At 51.4% G+C, this 26,468-nt stretch overlaps 1 protein-coding gene across 1 annotated transcript; it reads right to left on the reverse strand.

The window, feature by feature from the left end:
- Positions 1 to 10,317: 10,317 nt before the first annotated feature.
- On the reverse strand, positions 10,318 to 25,828 carry PLEKHO2 (pleckstrin homology domain containing O2). Its single transcript, XM_077747147.1, has 5 exons — positions 25,683 to 25,828; positions 21,326 to 21,442; positions 15,821 to 15,925; positions 13,961 to 14,059; positions 10,318 to 11,682 (listed from the first exon to the last, which is right to left on the reverse strand). Exons 1-5 carry the CDS (start codon positions 25,791 to 25,793, stop codon positions 10,672 to 10,674), a joined length of 1,443 nt encoding a protein of 480 aa, XP_077603273.1. The 5' UTR covers positions 25,794 to 25,828; the 3' UTR covers positions 10,318 to 10,671.
- Between the last annotated feature and the right edge of the window lie 640 nt (positions 25,829 to 26,468).

Genomic DNA, 26,468 nt, shown 5'->3' on the forward strand with positions numbered 1-26,468 from the left:
ATCTGAAGTGGGCTCCAGGCTCTGAGCTGTCAGCATAGAGCCTTATGCGGGGCTCGAACCCATGAACTGTGAGATCATGACCTGAGGTGAAGTCAGACACTTAACCAACTGGGCTACCCAGGCACCCCTGTCAGATTGTTTCCTAAGGGAGTTGTGCCAATTTATATCCCCAATAACTGCCTAAGATATTTTATGGTCCACATCCCCTTCTACCTTTGTATTGTCAAACTTTGAATCCTTTGTCCGCAAAGTGAATATACACTGGTATTCATTATGGTGCTTATTTGCATTTCTCTGAATGCTAACAAGGTTGAGTATGCCCTCACATGTTTATTAGCCATATATATTTTCCCTTCAGTAAAATGCCTATTCATCTCTTTAGTTCATTTTTCTCTTGTACTGTTTATGGTTTTTGTTAACTGATTTATAGGGGTTCTCTATTTTTTCTTCTGTATTCTTAATACTAATCCTTTGGTTATATAAAATAATTTCTCTTCTCCCAGTTTGTAGCCTTACCTTTTCCCTTTATTCAAGGTATCTTTTGATGAGAAGTTCTTAATTGTAACAAAGTAAGATATCAGATTTTTTCTAAAGGGTTTCATGTTTAACTTTGAAGTTCTTGATCCATTTCTCCAACCTAGAGTGATTTTTTTGTGTGTGGTGTGAGGTAGAAGTTCTTTCTCTTCCATATGGATAACTGAATTTTCTAGGTTGAACAGTTCTAGAGCCAATCTTTTTCTTTTTCTTTTCCTGGAACCAATCTTAACTGATTTTGAGGGGGCTGGGAGGAAGGGCCCAGCCGAAGTCTGACTGACACAGAATTCCCTCTAAACTTGATCAAGGACGACTCTGAGGGGGTCATATCCAAGGAGTCTAGAGACCAAGAAATGGCCACACCACATCTTTGCCCAAGTAACCTCTGCCTGCTTTTGAGCTCAGCATTAGCTATTTTATTAGTAGGCATAACGTGCATATATGGCAAATATTAATACGAGTGATGATAATTCAAATAGTACTGAAAAGTATCAGATGAAAGGTTAAACTCTCCCACTTCCAAAACCACTGCCCAGAGGTACCACATTAGCAGTAAGTGATTTTTACCTTTTGTGAATTCTCTCCCTAACTGTAAGTAGTATGTTCAATGCCTCTGTTTCTCCATGTATCCACTCCAGAATCACTATTCATTCTCTGCTGGAAAAGTTAGTTTCCTTGCATATGCCCCATCTCTCCTCCCTTCTTACCCCATTCTCAGTATTTGACTTTTTAAAAATGAATGCTGAATGTTATGCCAATTCCTGTAGCTGCTGCCACAGCTATATTTCAGGAAGCCCAGCCCTGTGGGGTTACCGCCACCCCACCCTCCCAGGAGGATGTCAGAAAAGACATCCCATCACCCCATTTCCTGACTGCAGGCATCAACACTGAACTGGACAGAAGGAAAACAGCCTTTTGGTGTCTGGAGCTCTTGCCAACAAGGATGCAAACGAGAAGCCTGGGCCCATTTCCCGAGTGGGAGGTGAGAGCCTTGGGAGAGCAGAAGAGTGTTGCGTGCAGATTCCAGCTGGTTGATGCCCTGCCACAGGCTCCTGTGTGACCTTGGGCAAGTCTCTTCCCTGGTCTCTCCACCTGTAAATTGCAGTCTACATTCCCACTGTAGTAGACTTTCCGTGCTAAGAATTAGAGTGGCGGTTCAGGGGAGGACTTTCAGCCGAGGAGTAATGAGGCTCTCCCAAGAGACAGGGTGACAATACAGTGATAGTAAGAACAGCTGCTGCTTCCTGGGTATCTCCTGTGGGCCAGGCACTGCCCAGATGCTATGCATGTGTGATCCTACTTAATCATCACAACCCTCAGCTGGGCTCAGCTGGGCTTTAGTCTCCTCATTTTACAGATGAGGAAACTGGAGGATCAGAGAGGTTCGGCAACTGGTCAGAGGTCACAAAGCAGAAAATCTGTGCCACCAATCAAATCCATCACCCAGTCCCATTGAAGAACTAAGATATATGAAAATCCTGAAAACCTCCAGAGTCACTCTGGGCCTTCCAGAAACAGGTTGGAAGGTGGAAGCGTAACCCTTCCTAAGTTCGTGGAGACCATGATTCTCAGGCAAGGACTGACCCTAGCCCAGGCCCAGTGGTCATTCTAAGACCAATTCCTTTCAGGGGGCCTTTTACAGCAGGACAAGAGTGAGGAGGGGGCTCTTTGGCCTGGGGAGAGGCCAAACTGTTTGCTTACCCAGAGCAAGGACCCCAAACAGTTCAGAATGGCTTGGGGGCTGTTCCTTTCCCTCAGCCCTCCCCAGAGGCAGAGTTGTTCACACATTCCTCATCCCACTGATAGGCACGCTCCCAGCGATACCACATCCTGGGGACTCTGGAGACCCACAGGCCTCAGCCTCAGCATGGCCTGGCACTGGCCCCAGCTAGGGCAGGTCGGCTTCCCTTCAGACCCAAGGCCACAGGCCGGGAAGGAAATGAAGGTGGGAGGGGCCCAGAAACGCTGACTCGGTTGGAAGGCTGCCTGGGAGGGAAGAAGCACAGAAAGGCCCAGCCCAGTGCTGTGGGCAAAGCCAGAAAAGCAGCCCGGGCATCTCTGCGGATTCAGAGCCACAGGAGCCTCTCCTTGACCACCCAGCACTGTTTGTGGCCAGGAGGCTGGGGGAAGGGTCCTGATTGTGTCAGACTGTAAACAAGGGGCTGAACCAGAGCCTGGCCCTGGTGTCCCAGTGTGTAGGGCTTTCCCCCCACCAGCAGCCAAGTCAGGGGCTGGTCAGCAAAGAAATGCCCATTTGTTAAATAAGCGCCTTCCCTGAGAGTCCAGCCTGGGACTCTGTACTTCTGGGCTCACTATAAAGAAATGAATGAAACAAAGAGGCACAAACGAAACAAAGCTACTTTGCTTTTCTGTGAGGGCAGGAGCCCCGCCAAGCTGGGGGCAAATCTAACAAATGCCCAGAGCCTTGGTCTGAGCTGCTGAACTCCCCTGATACTGTGGCCTGCCAGGGACAGGTGTCTTACATGGCCACAAGCAACTTGTCCACTCACTCTGCATGCTCTCCTGGTTACAGCAATGAGACTAGAAATTGTCCGTCTAGATGAGGGTTTCTCAAGCTCAGTACCACTGACTGTTGGGGGTGGGGTGGGGGGTGTCCTGTACATTGTAGGACGTTTAGCAGCATCCCTGACCTCCACCCACTGGATGCCAGTAGCACCCCTCTCAGTTGTGACAAAAAAAAAATACCTGCAGATATTGCCAAATGTTCCCTGTGGGGCAACACGGCCCCTGGTTGACAACCACTGCTCTAGATCCATTCTTTCTGTCTTCTTCGGTAATAGTGCTTTTGATTTCCAGCTGGCACACAATCACCAGGAAAAAAAGACCAAGAAAATGCAATATCACCCCTGCAGTTAGGTGTGGCCATTTGACTAAGATCTGGCCAATGAGAGGTTGGTAAAGTGCAACTTCCAGGAAGTGTCTTTAAAGGGAAGGTATATGTCCTTATGACCCCTTCTCCCTTCCTAGCAGTTAGAATACAAGTGATGTGACTGGCGCCTTGTTGCTTATAGGTCAGGAAGTGGGAGTCAAGTGATAAGATGACAGAACAGTAAGAGAGCAGAAGGTGCTATAACAGATGACCATGGAGCTGCTATAATAGGGAGGGACTCTACTGCTGAACTTGACTCACATGAAAGAAAACTAAACTTGTCTCACTGTTATCTTGGCCTAATGCCCCCAGAGCCCAGATTTTGGCCTCCGATGAACTCTCCTGACACCAGGGCCTCTAGTCTGTCACAGTCAAATCTAATCCTACAACATCTAAGATATAACTCTACCATACTAGTGGCTTCAATCACCCATTGTCTGCATGCCCATGATCTTCAGATTTGCTCCAGTTCAGTTCTGGTGGTTCACTGGATCCCTCCATGTAGCTTCCATCCTTTCCTCATCCTGCCTCTCCTCTGGTGCTCCCCATCTCAGGAAAGGGTACCTCCATATCCCAAGTACCCTGGTAGTCATCTGATTTTCCTCCCTCCCACCTCCATGAGACCCAGTCCACCCCGCTCATCCTGCCTCCTAAAAAGATTCTACTCTTCCACACCTTGTCCATTGCCACCTAACTGGTCTTCCTGCCTCCAGTCTCCCTCCCCCACAGCCTGTCTCTGCCCTCTTGAAAACCCATCCATGACCCTCCTCAGTCTCTAGGACAAAGTCCAAGCTTTCTGGATGACATCACAACTTTCTGCCACCCTGTGTCCCAGCCCCCGACCCTTCCTCAGCACCTCTTCCTGCAGGATACTACACAGTTTGCTCTAGAGCCAGTAGCCTGTTGTTGCCTCTGTCTCAAACGCCCTTCCCAATTTCCCTGTTTGGTTTAAGGAGACTCTTAACTCTCCTTCAAGGCCCAGACAAAAGTCACCTCCTCCATGAGGCCTTGTCTGATTCCCTCAGCAAGTGCAGCCTATTGAGCCCTGCTCTGTGTGCTGCTGCATAACTTGCCCATCTAACACAGCTTATCCCATTATGCTTGCTGAGTGAGGGTGCCTGTCTCCCTGACTGGGAGCAACTTGGGGAGGGATCCCATTTTCTCAGAATCCACAGCACCTAATATGATGTTGGCACAGAGTAGGTGCCCAACATACGATATTGTTACCCATTCACTAATCCTCTACTATGTGCCTGGCCCTGGACTAGATGCTTTTTATAAGTTATTTCATTTTATCCTCAAAATCACCCTGCTGGGAGAGATGAGACTGAGATTCAGGGAGGCTAAATAACTGCTTCAGGTCATACAAATTGTGCACAGCAGTGTCAGAGACTGATTCGTCAGCTGCCATACTTGGTTCTCTGGTGGCCTAGGGCTTCACCCCATTGCCAAGTCCAGATGCGGTCTCCGGGGAAGCACTAATCCCCACAGCTAACAAGACCTGGGTGTAGATCAAGTCTTTTGTCTTTTAATTCAGTTAACATGTTGGTATTTCTTTAAAAAAATGTTTTTTAATGGTTGTTTATTTTTTGAGAGAGAGAGAGAGACAGACAGAGTGCAAGCTGGGGAGGGGCAGATAAAGAGAGATGGAGACTCAGAATTCAAAGTAGGCTCTAGGGTCTGAGCAGTCAGCACAGAACCCAACGCAGGCCTCAAACCCATGAACCATGAGATCATGACCTGAGTCGAAGTAAGATGTTTAACTGACTAAGACAGCCAGGTGCCCCCATGTTGGGATTTCTTAAGAAGGAACTTATAATAGGAAAGGAAGGGAAAGCCCCTCCCCCAAGTTTGTACATGTATGTACAAACATATATGTACACACACACATATTTTAACACAACCAGTGGGCAAGTTCAGGTCCTCCCTCTGAGCTGTTACTTCCTCTTCTCTAAAACCAGCGAGAGGGTTTAGAAGATCCTGGTCAGTCCCAATATCTGTGATTCCACAGCTAGTTTCTCAGGTGGGTAGTCGGCTGGTGAATTTTGTTGGGGAGGACGGTACCCTAAGGACACAGCTATGGGAGGAGGGCGATAGGGTCATGCTGTGCTGCAAGCTAGACCAGCCCTCTCCCCTTTATGACTTGACTCGAGGGGGTCCAAAGGGAGAGAGACACTTGCCCAAGAGCCTCCTCTGGCCTGGCCTCCTTTCCCAGGCCCTAGGATTGCCCTGACCAGTCTGAAGACTAAGTGCTCCCTGCAGGGCCTTCAGGGATCCTGTCCCTTCTCTTGACCTCAGTTTGCACATCTGCCCTTCCCTGGGCCACTGGCTGTGGCCTCCCAGGCCCTGGCTCTTTCTCCCCCCTCTAGCCAGTGGACCCTCTGGAAAGCCCCACACAGTGCAACACAGGAAGGGGAGAGGGGAGGCTGTGGGCGAGTTCCTGCAGAGGCTCGAGCTCAGCTGTAGCTGCTGGAGCCTGTCATTTCCCTTCCTCCGCCCACCCAGCTGGGAGGCCAAAGAGTTTCATCACAGCTGAGTTGTTGTCCTTATAAGGGAAGGGCCTCCTGAGCCTCTCCCTTGGGCCATGGCTGGCTGGTGGAGAGCTTGGCCAGCCTGGGGTGTCCTCCAGGCTCCAAAAAAGGTGGGGATGCCCCAAGTCAGCCAGAGGTTCCCTAGGCTGAGTATCCATCTGAAGTCAGACTGTCCAGAGAAAAAGCAGGAAGCCCATGGTGGCCCCAGACCAGGGCCCCAGGGGGTCAGATCAAGGTCCTGGCACTAACTTGTCTCCTAGGCAAGTTGTTTAAGCTTGAATTACTAACCTGTAAATGGAGTGAACATAAATACATCTTCTTCATGAGGCCACTGCGGTGACAACAGGAGGTGAATATAGGCCTGCTAAATAGGATGTGCCCTCTGAGGCCAGGCCACCAGGGTTTATTAAACATTTTTTATGAGACAGGCCACCGGCTAGGTGTTCCACAGCAGCCCTGTGGAAAAGGGAGAATTAACCCATTTTATAGATAGGAAAAACTGAGGCAGTTTGCCTAAGGTCACTCATTTTAGATGTGTCTACCTGCAAGTCTGAAGTCATGGTTTTCTACCTGCTGCTGCTTCCAGAACTTTTGTTCCTTTAGTAAAATTATGTCAACAGGGAGGAATGTTCAATATCATCTCTCTACCTCCATGTTCTGCCACAGAGCTGCCTCACGACAGAGATCCCACTTGAGTATGTATGTGGCCTTTTCTGACGACGTCTCATGTCTCTGACATGTCTTGTTTCAGGGACATGAGAGTAAAGGTCAGGAGACAGAAAAACAGGACTCGGAGGAGGGACAAAACACAGTGGTGCCAGAAAGACACAGGGAGTTTCCAGGGCCCAGTCTCAGGTGGGGGCAGAGGTGGGGGCAACACTCCCTCCCCCTCGGTCTGAATGTGGCCACCTTGTGGTTTGCAAAACCCTGCACTGTAACTACCCACAGGACTTCAGGCCACTGAGATATTGCAGCCACTATTCAAATGAAAGGCCTCCCCTTCTCCACATAGGCCTCCGGCCCCCAGAACCAGAGGGAAAGTTCTCACCACATCCTTCCTCAGCCCTATAGCTGGCCACTTAAGACCTTTCCAGCAGCTGCTCTCTCCAAAGTGATCTTCCAAAGGGAGATCATTCCTGGGCAAGGGGCAAGGGACACCCCTACCAATAAAGGGGTTCCTCCCCCTTACCTTGATTCTTCCTCGGAGATAAGGGACCTGTGAAGGTGAAATAATTTCACCTAAGATCTGCAGGCCACTCTTCAGCATGACTGTGACAGAAAGGCCAGTGGCAGGGGAATTCAGGCAGGACTCAAGGGTCATTGCCAGTCAATAGACCCTGAGTCAGGTGCTTCCTGTTATGTTGGCCACTGGACTTGTCCAGCAGCCCTCACAGAGGAGGAAGGGAGCCAGCCTTTGGGGAGCACAGTAGTGCTTTTTCACATCAGGGACTAGGGACATTGTGAATCTTCCTTTTCATAGGTGAAGAGACTGAGGCCCTTGAGGCCAAGGACTCTCCAAGGTCTCTGGGTGGGACCTGAACCTTGGCAGTTTGACTTGGAGCTCAGTACATTGGCCCAGAGTCTTCCAAAAAGCACTCCGTGAAGCCCTGGGATCCTGCTGAGATGTATTAAGGGTTCCATGGGCACATAGCAGGGACCAGGCTAACGCCTAATCAGGAACAGGCTCTGAGGGTAAAATAACAGCTGGAATCATTTTGAACCATCATAGGAAGCACCTGTTCAGGCAAGACTGCTCAACAGATACTAAATCTAGGGGGAAATTTTGATGAGATGTAACATACTTGTGCAGTCTTAAAATATCTCCCAGATTGTTTATTAGTTACAAGAAAAAAAATCATAACTATACAATAGAAAAATTAGACACCTTGACCAACTCAAAATTGACATCACCGATGAGGGATGAATGAAGGTCATATGTCTCCAGATGTGATGCCCTGAGAAGGACCTAGTATCCCCTATGCAGTCTTCTGGCTGAGAATCCTTAATCTCAATCTAATTATAAGGAAACCTCACAGTGACAAATCCCAAGTGAGGAATGTTCTATTAAATAGAGGCGGGGAGAAAGAACTATATTCTTCAAACATGTCTATCATCATGAAAGATAAAGGCTGTGGAAACATTTCAGATTAAAGGAGACTAGAGAGACACGTATACAATATTTGAGCCTCCATGGGAGGAAAAACGTGAGATTCTTGGGTCAAATGACAAAACTGGAATAAGAGGGATAATAAGTATACCAGTGTTAAATTTACTGAAGATGATAACTATATTATGGTTACATGAGAAAATATACTTAAGAAATAATCTTAAATACTGAAGTATTTAGGGATAAGGGACCACGAAAACTAAGTTCCCAATGATTCAGAAAAATATTGTATGTTAAAGACAGAAAGCACTCAAAAGATAAACCAGTGGGTCAATCTGATAAAGAATACATGGGTGTTCTTTGTATTAGTCTTATTCTTGCAACTTTTCTACGTGAATCATTTCCAGATAAGTTTCTAAAAATTGAAAAGCATTGTGCTTTAGGACACTTAGCTCCCAGCCTATGGAAACATGTAGACGGGGTTGGGGAGGAGATAAAATTGGAGGGCCTGGCTGAGTTTAGCAAAGATGCAGCCCAGCCTGTGGGAAGGAAGCGCTAGAAGGAAACTTAAAGGACCGGTGAGGCCACTGACCAACCACTGCCTACCCTCTGCTTCCTTGAGGCCAGCCCCCGAGCTGGTCCCCACACCAACAAATAGGCTTGCAGCAGAGAAGTTCCATAAAAAGGGATTTATTGCCAAACTTCAAGAAAGGCGCTTCATAAACAGAAGACATGGAATGCCATCCTCCCCAAGGAGGCAGGCCAGGCAGCCCCTGCATATTCCCAATCCTCTACCCCTCCCCTTGAAGCTGGCTTTCCCCTAGGGGGCCCAGGCCACCAAGACATGGGGACCCCATAAAAACCAATGGCATTAGGTCCCTGAGGTGGCCCCAGAGCTACTTGCTCAATCTGGTCACTTATCCAAGGAGGAAACTGAGGCTCTAGTCTCTGGAAACAGGTGACTTAGCTAAAGCCCCAGCCGGCCCAGGCTGCTGGTGGGGGAAAGCTGTTCCCCAAGAGAAGACTGCAGGGAGCCATGTGACTATAGGCACCTGATGACATTCTTGCTCTCATACTGAAGGCAGATGGAGGGACAGGCAGACTGTGACATGGAAGCCTATTTTGTCCAAGGAGTGTAGTTTGAGGAGGCCAATGAGGGCCCATGGGTCAGGACATTGCTGTTCACCTCCACCCCTGCCCAGTATAGGCTGCAGAGTGGATATCTGCCCCTCGTGATCCCTGGCCACTAACCTTAAGAACAAAGTAGAAGTACAGTAAAGAAGGTATTGACCTGCGCTGGCAGGTCTCAGTGGGCACGACTGGTGGAGCAGTGGGTAGAAAGGCCAGGGCTGCAGCTGTGACCTTCCCTGTCCTCTTTGAGTAAATAAAAGTGCACATGCAGAAACCCCCTGAGCAGGCCTTTCAGAAGCTGTTCCCACTCCCACAAGCCCCAGGGAGTGGCCGTGGCCCTCAGGGCCTCTGCACCTAGATGGAGACTGGCTGTGTTCCCAGAGCCAGGGACAACTGCAGGGAGAAGGGATGGGGGGTAACAGATAGGAAAAGGCCCAGGCTGCAGGCATGGACCAGGAAAGGGACAGAAGAAGATGCCCCTTCTACTAGGAAGTTCAGGAAGAGCAGTCCATCTAGGGCCTGAGCCAGAGGGGAAGAGGGAGAAGGGAAGTGATTTCAGGCTCCAACATACCCCCATCAGCATCCAAAGAAATGATTGAGATATTGCGCCTGTTTGGATTGAGGAGGAAGCACAGAGACCCAGATATAAACCCTATCTGGGGAGGCACAGAAGTGGAGGTGGCTTCTCTTCTGAAGGTTCATTTATAATGAAGTAGGTACAGGATTTTCTGATGTTGACCTCAGAGCCAGTCTCAGGTTCACTTCTATGGGAAATGTGCAAGGCTAGACACTAGCTGGTCCAGGGGTAGAGACTAGATTAGGAGACTCTTCAAGTTCCTCCTCTACCCTGGGGTCCTCCAATCACAGTACACCAGAGGGGAAGGCCTGCAGAATAGGAAACAGGCTGAGAGAGGAGCCACACATCAAATGGCTTTCTCACACAGATTCCTTCCACCTGCCTTACAGGCCCTGGCTGGATTCCAGGTCTCACTCAGCTGACAGAAGAACCTACAGCTTGGACCCAAGGCCTTGGCAGCTATTGGGAGTAGGTGGGTGGGGAGGGCTGGTTAGGGCTCAAAGCTGCCTCTGCCATGAGGCTCTCTGCCCAGGGAACATCTGNCTGTGCTCTTTTCAGAAGTCAGGAATGTAAACTACTGGGGGTGGGAAGCAGAGATGATGTCACCCCCAGAAACCCCAAGTGCCATGCTAAAGCCCTGGGGCAGTTGAAAACAACCATGCAAGCAACCAAGTGTGTGCTCCCTGCCAAGCCCAGAGACTGGGCCAGATAGTCAGATAGTGGCACCTGGGTGGCACCTGGGCAGAGCAGGAAGGATACCAGAAATCTCTGTAGTTCCTGGCTATACCCCCAACATGCCTGATGGCCTTTCTACGGCCTGAGCAGAAGCATGTTTCTTGGCAGGGCTGGATTTTGATAGACTGAGACGGCTAGGAGGGACCACACCCTGGCCTGGCATGCCCTAGGGTGCGCTTCTTCGGTAGAGGGTCACCAGCTCCTTCCGCTTCTCCTGTAGCCCAGGTGCTTCCTGGCTCCGCTCTCCTAGATCTCTAATTTCCTGCAGGACTTGGGTGGCCTGCCTCAGCTGCTCCACAGCCTGGCTGAGCAATGTCTCAGCACTCACAGGGGCCGGCTCATTGCCCAGCACTTGGTTCAACAGTTTCTCCGTCTGTTCTGAGGCCACCTTCACCTCCAGCTGGGCCCGATACAGCCGTTCTCCAGGCTGCCGTGGACGCCGAGGGCCTTCCCCAAGCAGGTTCCCCAGGGAGGAACAGCGGGGATGGAAATGAGATGGCAGGTCGCAGCAGGGCAGTGCTGTGGACGTTGTTGCATCCTTTGGGGTACTTTCTGGGGTTCCTGAGGCCTGGGGTGGATTGACGGGCTCCAGACTGTCATCCACGCCATTCACTGAGATCTGTGCTGGATCTGGGGCCGAGGTCTCAGGGGCCTCAGGACTCTGGGCTGGCCTAGAAACCCCCATCCCACTCATGGAGGCTCTCAGTTTCTCTGATAAGATCTTGGGTGGGGGTGTAGGGGGCTTCCCACCCTCCTTGGGCACAGCCTCAGAAGTCTCAGAGTGGGGCGCCTGGAGTTCTGTACTCTCAATGTCAGGGGTCTCCTCAAGGCTGGGGTTCTCCCAGCTCACTTTCAGTTTGTCAGGCAGGGCCACGCTGGGGGGCTGCTCAGGGCCACTGTCCTGCGCTGGAGTCTCTGAGTCCTCTTGGCTCCCAGGGTGGGACTCAGAGCTCTCTGAGACAGGGGATGGGGCTGTCTCCCCGGCAGGAGTCTCCACTCTGTCACCGAGGCTGGTGGTCTCCGGCAATGGGGAAGGCTTGGTAGGAGGCATGGGTGGCCTGAGTGTCTCTCGGGGCTGGGCTGCACTGACATCATTGCTGGGGGCAAATACTGGCGGCCCACTATCTGGAACGTCGAGGTCCAGGCGCGAAAGCCCATCAGAAGCTGCATTGGCTACCTGGTAAGGGACAGTATACAGGTGTCATCTTGGATGACTGGCATTTGGGTCAGATGTGCCCACCCATGAGGTACTCAAGCCTTCCCATCCAGGCTGTCCAGACCCCCAGGCCCCCACTCTCCACACCCCCTGCCCTGGCTTCCAAGGTCACATGATTAGATGCTGAAGTGATTCTCTGATGAATCCTCTCCTCTCCCTCACTCCCACAGAAGTCTCTGTTTGGAATTACAAGCCAGGAGGTCAGAGCTAGGGTGTCCTCTTGGTGCCCCAGCCTGTGAAAAAGGCTGCTTTTTAGTGGCAACTGTACAGTCCTGTTTCTGACCCCTTGCTGGCTCTATGGCCTTGGGAGAATCCTGTCTGTGCAACCACCCACCCAGGGGGGCAATAGGACCAGGACCCAAACACCACCTCCCAAGTTGTCTTGAGCCCACTCACTTCTGCTTCCCCCACTGGAGATGGCCGTCTGATCTGCCAGCCTCACGCCCGGCCCTCCAGCCCACATCTCTGCAGCCTTTGCCTGCCCAGCTGCTTAGCAGCCAGTGCCTCCTCTCCTCGTGCCATCAGATATGACCCCAGACACAGGCAGCCTCAGACCGCAGCTGACTGCCAGAGAAGAACAGCTGCACCCAGTCGGCAGCTGCCTCTCACCTGGCCTGAGGGACCTACGGAGACACACAGTAGCCCAATGGTCATGGAGGCCCTCCCAAGAAGCCTCAGAGGCCCCGGAGCAGGACTGGACAGGAGGTTTCTCTCAAGGTCCCTTACAGTGGGAGTCTTGGCTGAGACCCCCACTCCCTTTTACCACAAGGGATCTGGCCAACACATACGCTTGCTCAGTCACTGGGACAGGGGTGCCTCCCTGAATTCTTGTCAGGGGGTTTATCTCCCTAAGACTGGCCCTTCCCCAACATGTAGCCCTCCCCCTCAGGCATTCCCTCTGCAGGCTTTTTTCTCCTCAGCTGACAGACATGAACAGGCTGCCTCATTTCAAAAACAAAAAAACTCCCCAAAGACCTCGGCCCCTTCCCTTCTCCCTCTTCCCTACCATAGTCCCCTTCCCTCCGGCACCCTCAGCTCTGCACCCCTTGAGAAACCTAAGCTAACTCCTTCTCTGAGAAAATTTATGCTGTAAATGTCATCACCTGCCCCTTTCCCCAGTCTTGCCATTGTGACTTGTGGCTGCCAACCTGGCTGATGACCCCATGTCCTGTGCCCTTCTCTCTCCAGATGTGCCATTCACCTCTCTGGCTTCCGCTTCCTTGGCCCTCTACTGCACCCCCCCCCCAACTCCCCAAAAGTAGCATTTGCTGGGGTTCTTTCCTGGCCTCCAAAATCTTTCCCCTCACCATTCACCCCGAACAGCAACACTGGTTGAAAAAGGGCTCCTCCCTTACCCCTCACCCTGCCCATAACTTCTGCCAATTCCTGGTGTCCAGGGCCTCCATTCGCCCAGTTGGCAGGCTTAGGGGCACCTGACAATCCTCCCTCTCTGTCTGGTCCACCTCTCCTAGCCTTATATTCAATGGCAAGCACAGATGTCTCTTGCTTCCCAGGGTCTCTCCTATTTGGCCCTCCCTTTTTATCCCCGCCTGGACCCTGGAGGGCCTACTTCCTCCCTCTTCTTTCTGGCCCCCTACCTTTTTCTCCCTCAACACAACCCACCCTACCCTGGGCATCAAAACTGACCTCTGGAACACACCCTCCCATCCATCCTGTCCCCAGCTCCTGCACACCCCAAAGTGATGTGCAGTCAAAGGGACTCAGCACACCCCAAACTCTCCTGCCTCAGCTCAGGTCATTCCCGTGGCCAAAGAGCTCCCCCACATCAAGTCTAACAACTGAAGCCCTTCCTGTCCTTCACAGGTCGGCTCAAGTGCTAGTTGGCCCTCTGTGGTCACTCCTGTCTGGACTCTCAGAGCCCTCGTTTATATAGAAGTTAGTCACAACTCTGCTTGAAGCAGCCTGTGGACAGATCTTTTCTCTATCTGGAAGCTGAGCTCTGAGAAACAGGGGCCAGCTTCAGGGTCTCAGCTTCCCTTAGGTACCAACTCTGGGTAAGGCCAGCTTATGGGCTCAATAAGCCAGGCAGGTACATCTGTACCCCGAGCACATATAACACATGAGCCTCCACACACAGACACCCTATATACCACTCAGGAAGCCCCAGCTCTAAGAGTCTTCAGGAAAAAGGTAGCCCCAAGCTTTGCTACCACCCTAAGGAGCTGTGGTCCCAGGCTCACCTGACCTCCTACCTGTCTAAGCTGAGACAAAGTCTTACCTCCTTCAGGTGGACTCTTGTAGGTGGCCGGCGCCGCTGGCCCCCACGTACCCGGTCCCGTGTCACATGCTCCAGGGCACAGCTCTTGTCTACTTTTACCTGGGAAGAAGGAACAAGGTCAGTGCCCACCAGGCCTAAGGGAGAGGAAGAAATGCCCAGGCATTGACCTGACTCAAAGGCAGGGTCTACACCCTTATCTTCCCTTTATAGGTTCAGGGCCCCACTGTTGGCCCTCTATTTGAGGCATCTCCCTGTGTCTGGACCTCTGCTTTGCTTCCTGTCCCTACATTGTTTTTGTCATCTCTCTGCAATCTGAGGCTCTCCCTTTCTCTGCAGCCACCTTCTCTGCCTCTGTCTTCCTGGATATGGGCTACCAGCCCTTGCCCTTCAGTATACTTGTGAATATATACAGGCAGCCCTGGGGCTGTTTTTATGCTTAGCTGGCGGAGCAGAGAGAAAGAAGGAGCCCATGATACCCCAGTGCCTGGCTTCCAGAAAATGGACCCAGTCCTTCTCCCAGTCCCTTGAGGATAGCTCAGGAGAGAGCAGGGCCTCTACCCCTTTTGGGCCAGGGTGTCTAGAAGACAGAAAATCCTCTCTGATGGTAAGGAAAGAGAGTTAGGAGTAGTTGGGAAACCAGAGTAAATAAGATTTGCATGGGAAGGGGTACCTGGATGTCAGTCGGTTAAACATCCGACTTTGGCTCAGGTCATGATCTCACAGTCCATGGGTTCAAGCCCCGTGTCAGGCTCTGTGCTGACAGCTCAGAGCCTGGAGCCTGCTTCAGAGTCTGTGTCTGCCTCTCTCTGTGCCCCTCCCTGGCTCACTCCGTCTCTCAAAATAAAGACATAAAAAAAAACTAAAAAAAAAAAAAAAAAGATTTGCATGGGAAATCGACTCTGAACCCCGAAGTAGCTTGTCCTTGATGGGGAGTGTAGCTAAGACTCTTTAGCCCTTAGGCTCAGAGTCAGGCCCACCCTGGGTGGGGGTGAGATTCAACTGTCTATGTTCCTGACTGCTCCACCAAAACTAGGCTGACACCTAGCCCATGTTTCTGGGGCCTTCAGTACCCACGATATGTCCTATCACCCCACACTCATGAAATGAAGACATTTTCTCCAGCTAGTGAAGGGCTGAGCGTGACAGTCTCATAAAACATAACATAGAAGCCATGGCTGTGAGTCAGGAGACCTGGGTGTGAAGAGGGATTTGCTTGGGAAGATTCTTCCCCTCAGGTCTTAGTCTTCTGCAATCCAAGGGGTCAGTTTAGGTGGACCCCAGGCATATTTTAGCCCAAAGAGCTACAGATCCATGATGTCAAAGACAAATCCTCCCTAGGAGATTTGGCCCCATGGGATACCCTGCCTACTCCAAGCCTAATCACAGCCACTGGTGCCAGAGTCACACTACAGTACAGGGGGCTGGGTATGCACTGCAGACAGATGGGGAGGCCCAGGGCCAAAGCCAACCCATCCTGGACTTCACAGTCAAACTGAAAAGAGTTTTCAAGCACTCATCTCACCCCTCAGACCCTCTGGCCTGGGCCTGCTATTTGAAGCTGAGGCTGGGTTGGAAAGGATGCATGGCTGCCACCAGTTAAATTCTACTCTACCACCTACTTACTTTTTACTTTAAAACAAATTACTTAATTTCCTGAAACTTCAGTTTTTTCATCCTTAAAATGGGAACACTTTGAGTAATGGTGTGATTAAATGAGGTAACAACAGTAGATGCCCCAGTGTCTATAGTATATAGCATAATCAAGGGTTTCTCTGAAGCCGGGGTGGGGGACAGGATCCTTTCTGAGATCACACATAGCGGAAAAGAGGACGCAGAGCCATCCATTGGACTGCATCGCACCTCATCGAAAGCCTTGTTCTTGCCTCGGTTGATCCCTTCATTGAGGGCTTTGATCCAGGATTCCTTCTCCTCCCCACTGGTTGCTTGAAATTTGATGTCGCTCACCTGCAGAGGGCATGGATGGGGTGGAATGCAGATGTTTAACAGAGTTCACATTTGGGGTCTTAAGGAAGCTTCCCATCCCAGATCCCAAAGACCTTGATGGCACAGCTGGTCAGAAGCAAACTGAAATGAGCCCCCACATCAGATCTGACATGGGGCTTCAGGGGAGGGGAAGAGATAGATAGATCAAGCAGAGAAAGGGCTGGCTTTCAGCCTGGTGCCAAAGATGTGGATTCGAATCAGCCTTGCCCTGTGGAAAGAGCCAAGATCTGGTCTTACTCCATGTGACTTCCCCAGACCAGCTGCCTGTTTTCTCCATAAAAGTAGGAGTTGTCCCAGTCTACATCCACACCAGGCTTGAGTACAGTGACAGAGGTGACAGGTGTGAAGGGTGTCCATTGGTGAAGGCCCACTGGAACCAGCCACATGCAGCTCTCCTGGGGTCCCCACTCTCAGTCCTGACCAAGTGAAAAAGTCCCACGGTATCTTTTCTGGCCTTTAATCATAGACTATCTTAGAGAAAGGGCACAGGGGGTAAATTCCAACCCCCTCATCTTACAGATGAGGAAACCAGAGGTTTGCAGATGGGATGAGACTTGTACAAGGTAACCTAAAGTAATCCCATGACTCAGGACTCTACACCCCACCCCAGGCATCTCTTCTCATCTCATGGAGGAGCTCCCAGTTCCTACATTAGAATCAGAGAGGGGTACCTGGCCAGCTTAGTCAGTAGAGCGTGTGACTTTTGATCTTGGGGTTGTGAATTTAAGCTCTATGATAGGTGTAGAGATTACTCAAAAAAAAAGAAAAATGGGGGGCACCTGAGTGGTATAGTCGGTAAAATGTCCAACTCTTGATTTGAACTCAGGTCATGATCTCATGGTTCGTGGGTTCAAGCCCTACATTGGGCTCTATGCTGATGGTGTGAAGCCTGCTTGAGATTCCCTCTCCCTCTGTTTCTACCCCTGCTCCTACTCTCTTTGTGCTCTCTCTCTCTCAAAATAAATAAATAAACTTAAAATGAAATAAGGGGTGCCTGGGTGGCTCAGTCAGTTAAGCATCTGACTTTGGCTCAAGTCATGATTTCACAGTTCATGAGTTTGAGCCCCACGTCGGGCTCTGCGCTTGCAGCTCAGAGCCTGGAGCCTGTTTCAGATTCTGTGTCTCCCTCTCTCTAGGCCCCTCCCTTGCTCACACTCTGTCTCTCAAAAATAAATAAATGTTAAAAAAGTGTTTTTAATAAAGTAAAATTTAATTTAAATTTAAAACTGTTTTTGGGGGTGCCTAGGTGGCTCATTGGTTAAGCATCCAACTTTAGCTCAGGTCATGATCTTACAGTCTGTGACTTTGAGCCCCGTGTCAAGGCTCTGTGCTGACAACTCAGAGCCTGGAGCCTGCTTCGGATTCTGGGTCTCCTCTCTCTTCCCTTCTCACACTCATGCTTTCTCTGTCTCTCAAAAATGAAAGATGTTAAAAAACTTAAAAATAAATACATGTTTTTAATCTTTAAAAAAGAGAATCAGAGGGCAGCTCAGAGAGCCCCCGCCCTGCCAGGATCCAAGGCCAAACAAGAAATGGTAGAAAGAGTAAGACCACACAAATGGAGGGACCACTTTGCATGGTGGACACAATAGCAGTAGGGTCTCTGAACTGGGCAGAACACAGTTACAGCTGGCTGACCTTGAGCCTTAGTTTCCTCATCTATAAAAAGACAGGACCGCCACAACCTGCCTCACAGAGCTGTGAAGCTCAAGTATGTATGTGAAGTGTTGAATCTGGAGCTGGGCATAGAGTGCTCAGTAACAGGAACTATTACTGTTGGGGCTCAGTTGGTTATGTGTCCAACTCCTGATTTCAGCTCAGGTCATGATCTCACAGTCCCTGAGTTCGAGCTCCGCGTCAGGCCCTGTACTGACAGTGCAGAGCCTGCTTGGGATTCTCTCTCTCCCTCTCTCAGTCCCTCCCCTACTTGTGCACGCACTTGCTCATTCTCTTTCTCTCTCAAAAAGAAATAAACTTAAGGGAAAAAAAAAGGAATTATCACTATTCCTTCCTATCTGACAAAAAAGTCCCAGTTTCCTCATCTGATAAAGGCATAAACATACCCCAAAGCAATGCTGAGGGAATTAAACATGACTCATACTAGAGTCCCTGTACACAGTAGGTATTCAGTAAATAGTAACTGAATGAATGAGCCAGTAAGTGAATGAACTGGCCCAAAGTTCCTTGCCTTGCCCTGTTTTTGGGCCACTGCCCACTCTGACCTCAAGATGCCCCAGTTCTTTTGTCCGGCAGATGGCCAGCCTGCCCATCCCCCACCCCGGTGTTAGATAGCGCCTTCCCTCCGGCCACCTTCAATGTTATGTAACACCACAGTCTGCCTGGCCCCCGCAGCATCCCCGTTATATAACTGCTTCCTGGCTGCCACCTCCTCCTCCTCATACAGGGCGCTGGGTCCCACCCACCTCCCCATGCCAGGCACAGCCAAATGCTCATTTGCATGACCAGGGTAAATTCGATCCTGGCAGCAGATCTGCAGTTAAGTCAGAAACCCCAGGGCACCTTGGCAACTGCTTCTTAGCCCAGCCATCAGGCCTACAGGGGACTCAGGGAGGGACAGTGGCTACATCCAGGCTCTGCAAGGGCCCACCCAACCCTGTGATGGGGGGACTGCCAAAAAGGCAGCCCAGGGCCAGCCTTTGGAGCCCAGCTGCTGCTCCTTCTTGCAGGCTCAGAGATGGTGGGGCCCCTGCTTAGTGCAGGATTTAGCATGCCCAGAGAGCTGCAGAGGCATACCCTTGAAATCAGCCACAGATGAAGCAAGAGTAGGGCAGAGAATGAGCACTGGCCTGGGAGTCAAGCTAAGAGTTCTAGTTCCACCAACCCACACTGCAAAAGCCTATGCACTACTTGGGGCCTCAGTGGGACAAGATCAGAGGCCCAACCCAACCTACAATCCTTCCCTAGTGACCAGGCCACCTGAGGCAGGCTCGGGCATGGAAAAGGGGTCAGCCTGTGTTCTCTTCTGCTCCTTGTGAGGGACGTGGCTTCAGGAAGACCTACTGTACTGGCCAAAGGGACCTTCTAGGAGAGAGAGTACAAGGTTAAATGGGACCCAGTCCCACTCTAAGGATCCTTGTTATCCTGGCTGAATGAGCCAGGCATCCCGCAAGGGGGACTAGAATGGGGACAAGTGGAATACTAAGAAGTTGTTCCTCTGGCTCCGCCGCTGGCCCTGTGTCCTGAAGAGCCACAGGCTACAAAGGTCCCTCTCAAGCCTTTTCAAGAAGCCCCAGAGCACAGGCCCTGCTCGGAGTTTCAGAGCTAACAGGACTGGCCACTGAATAGGCCCAGGATGGCCTGGGAAAGAGGGGAGGACAAAATGGCAGAGAGGAAAAAACTGGGAAGGGGAGACAGGCGGCAGGAAAGAGGAACGGGCCAAGCTGGCCGAGACCAGCAGGGCAGCAAGGCCCAGCTAGGCCACCCTGCTTCCTGGCAGCGTCTGCCTGTGACCTCATGGCAGGGGCGTGGGGATGGGAGGCAGGGGGAGAGGGGCATGCAAGACACTGGCGTCTTTGTTTATTTGATTAGAGGGGGGAAAGAAGGCGGCCTCAGGACCAGACAGCTAGGGTCATGTGACCTCCTGGCCAGCCTGTGGCCTCACTCAGGATGGGGAACACCCAGGGAGATAGGAAAGGAGAGTGAGAAAACACGGGAGACATGGTGCTCTGGGCGGTCCACTATCTGACCTCTGGGGAGTCCACTCTTTCTGTATGAGTTCCTCGGGCAGCAAGAGTCAGGGAGAGCTGGAACCGGATGTGCTGTCCTCCCACCACCCTGCAGCCCCCACAACTTGCTCCGTAGCCCCATCTTCCTGACTTATCCTCCTGTTCCCAGAGTCACCCAGAGCCAATCTGAACTCTTGGCAGGACTGGGGGGTGGAAGGGAGGGTGTTGGCCAAAGCAGCTAAGAATGCAGCTGCACAAATAGGCCTCTCTGAAGGTAAAGTCCCACCCTGAGCTGGGCCCCACCCACCTAAGCCCACCATCAGCTGACTATCAGAGCTGGGGAAAGAAGAATAGCACTGGCAGAGGACAGAGAAGCAGGGCCCCATCCGCCTCACATCCATATAAGCTCACTCAGAGACACACAAAGACCCAGGCAGACCCATGGTCAGGTGAACACTTACCTCTACATCTAATGTGCTCTGCATGTCACTCACACACAGACACAACCACAGTGCCTACTCAGAGAGGAGGTAGGTCTCTAGAACAGGGAGGGGGCTAATAGGCCTGAAAGACCAAAATATGGCTCTCCTCTTCCTAAGAGCCCTAAGCAGCAGATGTCAAGTAAAATCTGGGCTCAGCCCACGAACCCTCACAACACTATAAACCTGGGCTCAACCCCCAATTCCCAGAGCTCCACAGTTGTTTCTGTGCCCCACCCACTGCAGAGTAGGACAAAAGGTTAGGGAATAACGGCATCACAGCCTCCTCCAGGGCCCAGAGCCCTGAGCCCCAGCGATCAGGGGTCTTAGGCTCCTGGCCCTTAAAGCTGGGGGAGAACAGAATGGCCTCCAGTAGGCCCAGACCAGATGCCACCCAACCCCCAGCCTCTGTGACTCAGCCTCACTCTGCGAGGCTCCACATGATGTGCAGGGGTTGGGATGAGGCGTGGCCCAGCTGCAGATGGGCGCGAGCTGGAAAGAGGTGCTGTACACGCCTGCCTCAAATCTGAACTCCCTCCTGACATTTGTGAAACTATACCATGCATCAACACCCACCCAGACTCCCTGCCAGAGAAATGTGCAAGCAGCAAACATCTGTGCACACAGCATGTCCCAGAGGGAGCACCTCCCAGGCAAGAGAGACCTTCTCCAGCTTCAGCCGAGAAAGGAAAGTGCAGAGGACGAAAGCTGGGGGGCTGCAAGTCTCTGAGCACTGAGTCTGGATGGAGGTAGGAGGGGTAGCCCACCCAGGAAGGCCTGAGATGAAGCTGAGGCCATAGCCTCAGACTACATCAGGGTGTTGCAGGCCTGGTGGGCTGAAGGCCTCAGTCCCCAGCTTTCCTGTCTCAGCCCTGCACCTCATGTGGCCAGGGTGTGAGGAAAGGCCAAGGGCTCCACCTCCAACTATAGCCTGGGAAGGAGGTAGAGGGGACCAGACCTCTCAGCAGCGCTCCAAATGCATCTCCTATCAACCAGATGGTGGGGAGACTCCAGGCCAAAATGAGCAAAAGGTCCAACCTGTGGCAGCCCCTACGTTTGAGCCTCAGCCACACTCCGGAGACCCTCCAGAGGCTACATCCAGGGGCCCCACCTGACTTAGACAGCCTTCCAGGGGTAATGTTCCCAAACCGACCCAGGCCTGGTGGGAAGTCAGACAGCAGTGGACATAGCCCTACCTTGTTCCCCGGGGATCGCTGCAAGATAAAGCGGTGTTTCCGCTTGAGGAGGGCACGAAGGTCCTGGCACTTCTCATAGCTGCCCAGCTCCACTGTCTCCACACACTTCTGCTCGTCCTAAGGAGGGAGACAGAGGGACCATGAACTGGTGAGACCCAGATGCGCCCATACCCTCAAACAGCCAGGCCCCACTGCAGACCCTGATCTCAGTCAGTGAAGGCATCACTCCAACAGAAGGCAACCTTGGGCTGCGAATCAATCACCAAGATATGGTATTCAGACCCTAGCAAGTAGACGGTATTCAGTGCATGCTGGCTGGAGGGAGGCCCTCAAGGCTCAGCATCCACATGAGAAAGGGTGTACCCAGCCTGGAAGTGGTTAACAGGGCCAACTCAAATGTGCCTAAGGCCAAAGGAGGAAACAGGGGAAGCTGGAGAGACTTAGAGAGCATGCCTGGGGGTCGATGTGGGCCCTGAGGCCAGGCAGAGATTTGTGGAAGAGGCAGCCTGGAAGAGGGAGTCAGATATCACAAAATGAGGAAAAAAAAGAAAAGGCTTTCCAGGCAGAGCCACAGAGGGAAGTGTGAAGTAGGCACATTTGGGGCTGCATGCCTGCCTTTACCACAATGATCCTGAAGTGACTTCCCCACTTGGCATCTTCCTCTGATGACCCCTGAATGAGTGAAGAGGCCACTCTTCATGGCCTGCACCATGGAGATGACAAGGGTGCCTTCAAAAATAATCCCCACACTAGGCTGCCACCCTGAGGCCCCATCACTAAGAAGTCCAGTGACCAGGACAGTGGGCCAGCCTCTTCTAGACCACCCAGGGCACTGGCTGGGCTGCCTTCCTGCCCACCAGCCCTGGCACTTGAGTATTTTCTCCATGCGGGCTCCACCTACCAGGTGCCTCTCCAGCAAGCTGCCTGGGATAAGCTCCCCACTCAGTGTTGGTCAATTGGTTCCTCTTCCAGGGGAGACCCAGCTGGAACAACTTCTCAGTGTGCTGCATTCTCACCCTCGAGCGTCCAGGGAAGAAGCAGCAAGCCCTGGTGGTGGGAGTTAGAGGGGAGAGCTGCCCTAGACACTGGCCAACAAGTTTAGGACCATGTATGCTATGGGACATCACTCAGAGAGCCAGCAAAAGCATCCACCAGGGACTGCCTGGGTGCTCTGCCATTTTGGGTAGAATATCTGGGAGGCAGTGACTCAACTGTTTGCAGAGAAAATGCCCTGATTTGCCTTCATGATTATCTGCATATGTTAAGAAAACCTGACACGTAGCAAGCACTTTTGCATTTCTGATTCTCCTGAACTTCTCAATCACCTGAAAACCCAGATCCCCAGAATTGACCTCATTGTATACAAGAAGAGAATGAGGCTGGGGGCGAACTGATTTGCCCAAGAAGCACAGACAGAATGCAAGGGGCAGGGCCAAACATCCTGACTCCCAGGCCAGAGCTCTTTCCAGCACACTACACTCCTACCAGCCACAGTCAGAGGCTGGGTGATCAATGTCTTAGCAACAGGTTGCTCTATAGTAGTGCTTCTCCACATGTAGTACCTGGGCCAGCAGCAGAAGCACCACCTGAGAACTTATTAGAAATGCCAATTCTCAGGCCCCACCACACTGAATCATAACCATAGGAGAATGGGCCTAACAATCTGACTTTTAGCAAACATCCCAGGTGATTCTGATGTATTCAAAAGTTTGAGAACCTCTGCTTTACACCATAGATTCCCTATCTTGTCAATACCTGGGAGCTTTAAAAACCCCAATGCCCAGGCAGCATCCCAAACCAATTTCATCAGGACCTCTGGAGGGTGGAATTCATGCATCAGTATTTTTCAAAGGAAAGTTAAGGGTGATAACCACTGACCTGCTTTCTGTTTGGCCCCTCAGGGGAAGCACAGACAGATGGCCAGAGTGGCCTGATCTTTCCCATCCAGGTTCAGTTAAGTGTCTTTTTCCATTTTTGCCTCCAAGCATCTCTTTCCAACCCCTAGTCTCCAATCCTTTTCAAGTTCCTTCACTCAACACAAGGACTAGTAAGATCCGGGAAACTCCCCAGCCAAGCCCACAAGCCTGAGCCTTGATGCTCTTTTCTCTCCCTGAGGTCCCCCATCCACAAAGCACCTGCCAGGAGCAGGCACCATACTAGGTTCTAGGGACACCCTGCCATGGGGAAGAACAATCCTAACTCCCTGCTGGCCATCCCTCTCTACCCTGTTTTGCATGTGTCTGCTCTCTTTTCTGCCCTGCAAAGGGAAGCCCTCAAGAGAGGCACACCAGTTTACTGGACTGAATACCTGACCCAGAGTGAGACCCCAGGAAGTCCCCTCCTACCTGCATCCAGAGAAAGGAAGCTGCCTGGGAAAGAATGCCCAGTCCCAGAGAGAGTAGCTCACCTGCCCCATGTGCACAGGCCTTCCTCAACTGGACAACTAGTAGCCCAAATATACCCTCCTCTGTCTAGGAACAAGAAGTCAGTCCATCCCCACCACCCGGCTCCCCAGGGTTGCCTGACCTGGGTCTCCTCTCCACCCGAAACGCTGAATCATCTGGCCCTTCTGCAGCTCAGAAAAACGGATAAACCAGCAGGCACTGGGCGGGGGCAGCATTTTTGGAATGTCAGCCTCACTGACAGTGAAGAAACAGCCAAGAGCCATTTGCACTCGCCTAGTTCCTTACATCAGAAAGAGGAATTGAACTAATAAGCATTTCTCAATTCCTACTCCTGGGCCAACTTCTCCCACCCCTGAGTGCAAAGTTCTTGAAACTGCACTGAGGTTTTTAATAGTGATTTTTTTCTAAGTGTGATTTAGATGTTTTATGTTTATGGGATGTGAAATCCTTCCTGCTTCCCTGCTGTGGCCAGGTGCGGAGACACAGCCCAGGACAAGTCTAGCAGTGCCTGACAGGCTGACAGCTTGGGGGCTTGTCACTCAACTCTTCAGGCAGCTGGGACTGGAGGAAGGTGTGACAACTGCCTTTATAAAAATATCCCCCTACTGCAGCCACAGCACATCCTCATTTGGTGATAGCAGCGGCAGAGAACATCTGGGGGGCGGGGGGGGAGCTGCACAATCCATTCCCTTGCCCTCCTCCAGCTGCTTCTCTGACACCCCAACTCCATGAGCCAGGGGACTCGGGCAGGAAAGGCAAAATGATTCTCACAGGCAGTTCCTCTAAACAGTTAGATCCGGTTGCCCAACCTTTCTTGGCTTGGGTCAGTTCTGAGTTTGCCAAGATAACCTGAGGGATGCTCAACAAGGATGATGGCGGTCAGGCAGGATCCCTCTTCTTCTGCCCCCAGGCCAGTTCTTCCCCATGTATTCCATCTGTCGGAGGCACACAGTGATAGCCCACTGTCAGTGGGTGGGCCTTCTAACAGCCTCAATCCCAGAACATGAACAGCATCCACAAGTAAAACCCATCTTTCCTCCTCCGGTCTCACTCAGAGCTTCATGGACTCTTACTTAACACACAATTTTAACATCCTTGGTTGTCCAAGTTCCAAGCCTACTGAAATGAGCAGGGGCACAAGCCTGAGGGGGGAGCTGTGAGGTCTCAAAGGACAGCAGAAGTGGTGACTGGCGCTTGATGTTAAAGGAAAGAGAAGAGCTGAAAAGTAGCCAGGCAGTACGGAATAGTCTGATAATAGGGGACTCTGAGCCACGACTCACTTTAGTCCAGCACCTTCTGTTGAAGAAGGTAGAGGATATTCAACATATTTTAGAGGATTTCCACCAAAAATAAGTTTCAGAGTTTACTTGCCAGGATCTATGGGTGGAAAGAGCACTGGATTTGGTTTGGGTCCCAAATGCTTCATTCACAGACATGCTGAACAATCATTTGGCCACCTTGGGCTCCAGTACCTCCCTCTGTAGAATGTAATATGATGACACCCCCACGGGACTACTATGAGCCTCATATGATAGGTATGCAAGAGCTCCAAACAAGCAAAGTTTTATTTCTACTCTCATTTCTGAATGGAAAAAGCTTTCGTTTTCTGGAACATTCACTCATGGGGAACCTAGCCCAATGACAAGGAGTTATAGCATACAGGTACACTGAGAAGGCACATTTCTGTGCACATATACTTCAAAGGATCCCTCATCCACAAGCCTGAGACTTTTACCTGGAGGTATTGTCCCCATACCATAGAGACCTAGAGAAGGTCAGGCACTTACTTGCCCAAGGACTCGGGTCTCAAACCAAATCCAGTTGCACAGCATGTCAAAAGTGGAGCAGGTGCTCCAGGCGCAGTTCTGGGATCCTCCTGCTGGCCTGGGCTGCCACCATCCCTTTGCCTCCTGCCTCAGTACCCCCAACCTCAGGGCCAGGCAGGTCCTTACCTCATTCTCGTAGACCAGCAGCTGGGCCTGGCAGAGGAGCAGGTATCGGTCTTTCCAAAGCCCCAGGAGGCCTCCACTGCTCTTCTTGATCCAGCCAGCCTTGTCTGCCATCCTCGCTCCCCGAGGCTTCTCGCCCCCTTCCTTCACAGCCTGTAAGATAGCAACAGGACATGCTATGAAGGCTGCTGGCATGGGGCCACAGTCTGATGGCCACACAAGGGATGTGTCCCTCTGCTGGGTACCTACTCATATCATCCCACATGAGCTTCCCCACAACCCCCAAGGCAGGTATCCTTCCTTAATCGAGGATCAGAAATAACAGTAATAGGGGCACCTGAGTGGCTTGCTTGGTTAAGTGTCTGATTTCAGCTCAGGTCACAATCTCACGATCCATGGGTTTGAGCCCCATATCGGGCTTTGTGTTGACAGTGCAGAGCGTGCTTTGGATTCTGTCTCCCTCTCTCCTTCCCCCTCCCCTGCCCACGTGCGCGTACTCTCTCTCTCTCAAAAATAAATAATTTTATTTATAAAAATAAAATTTTAAAAATTATCAAAAAAAAAGAATTAACAGGGGGCGCCTGGGTGGCTTAGTCGGTTAAGCGTCCGACTTTCGCTTAGGTCATGATCTCGCAGTTCGTGGGTTCGAGCCCCGCGTCGGGCTCTGTGCTGACTGCCAGCTCAGAGCCTGGAGCCTGTTTCGGAGTCTGTGACTCCCTCACTCTCTGACCCTCCCCTGCTCACGCTGTCTCTCTCTCTCTCTCTCCTGGAAATAAATAAAAACATTAA

Source organism: Crocuta crocuta, unplaced genomic scaffold (genome assembly GCF_008692635.1).
Source record: "Crocuta crocuta isolate KB4526 unplaced genomic scaffold, BGI_CrCroc_1.0 scaffold130, whole genome shotgun sequence".
NCBI classification, from domain to species: Eukaryota; Metazoa; Chordata; class Mammalia; order Carnivora; family Hyaenidae; genus Crocuta; species Crocuta crocuta.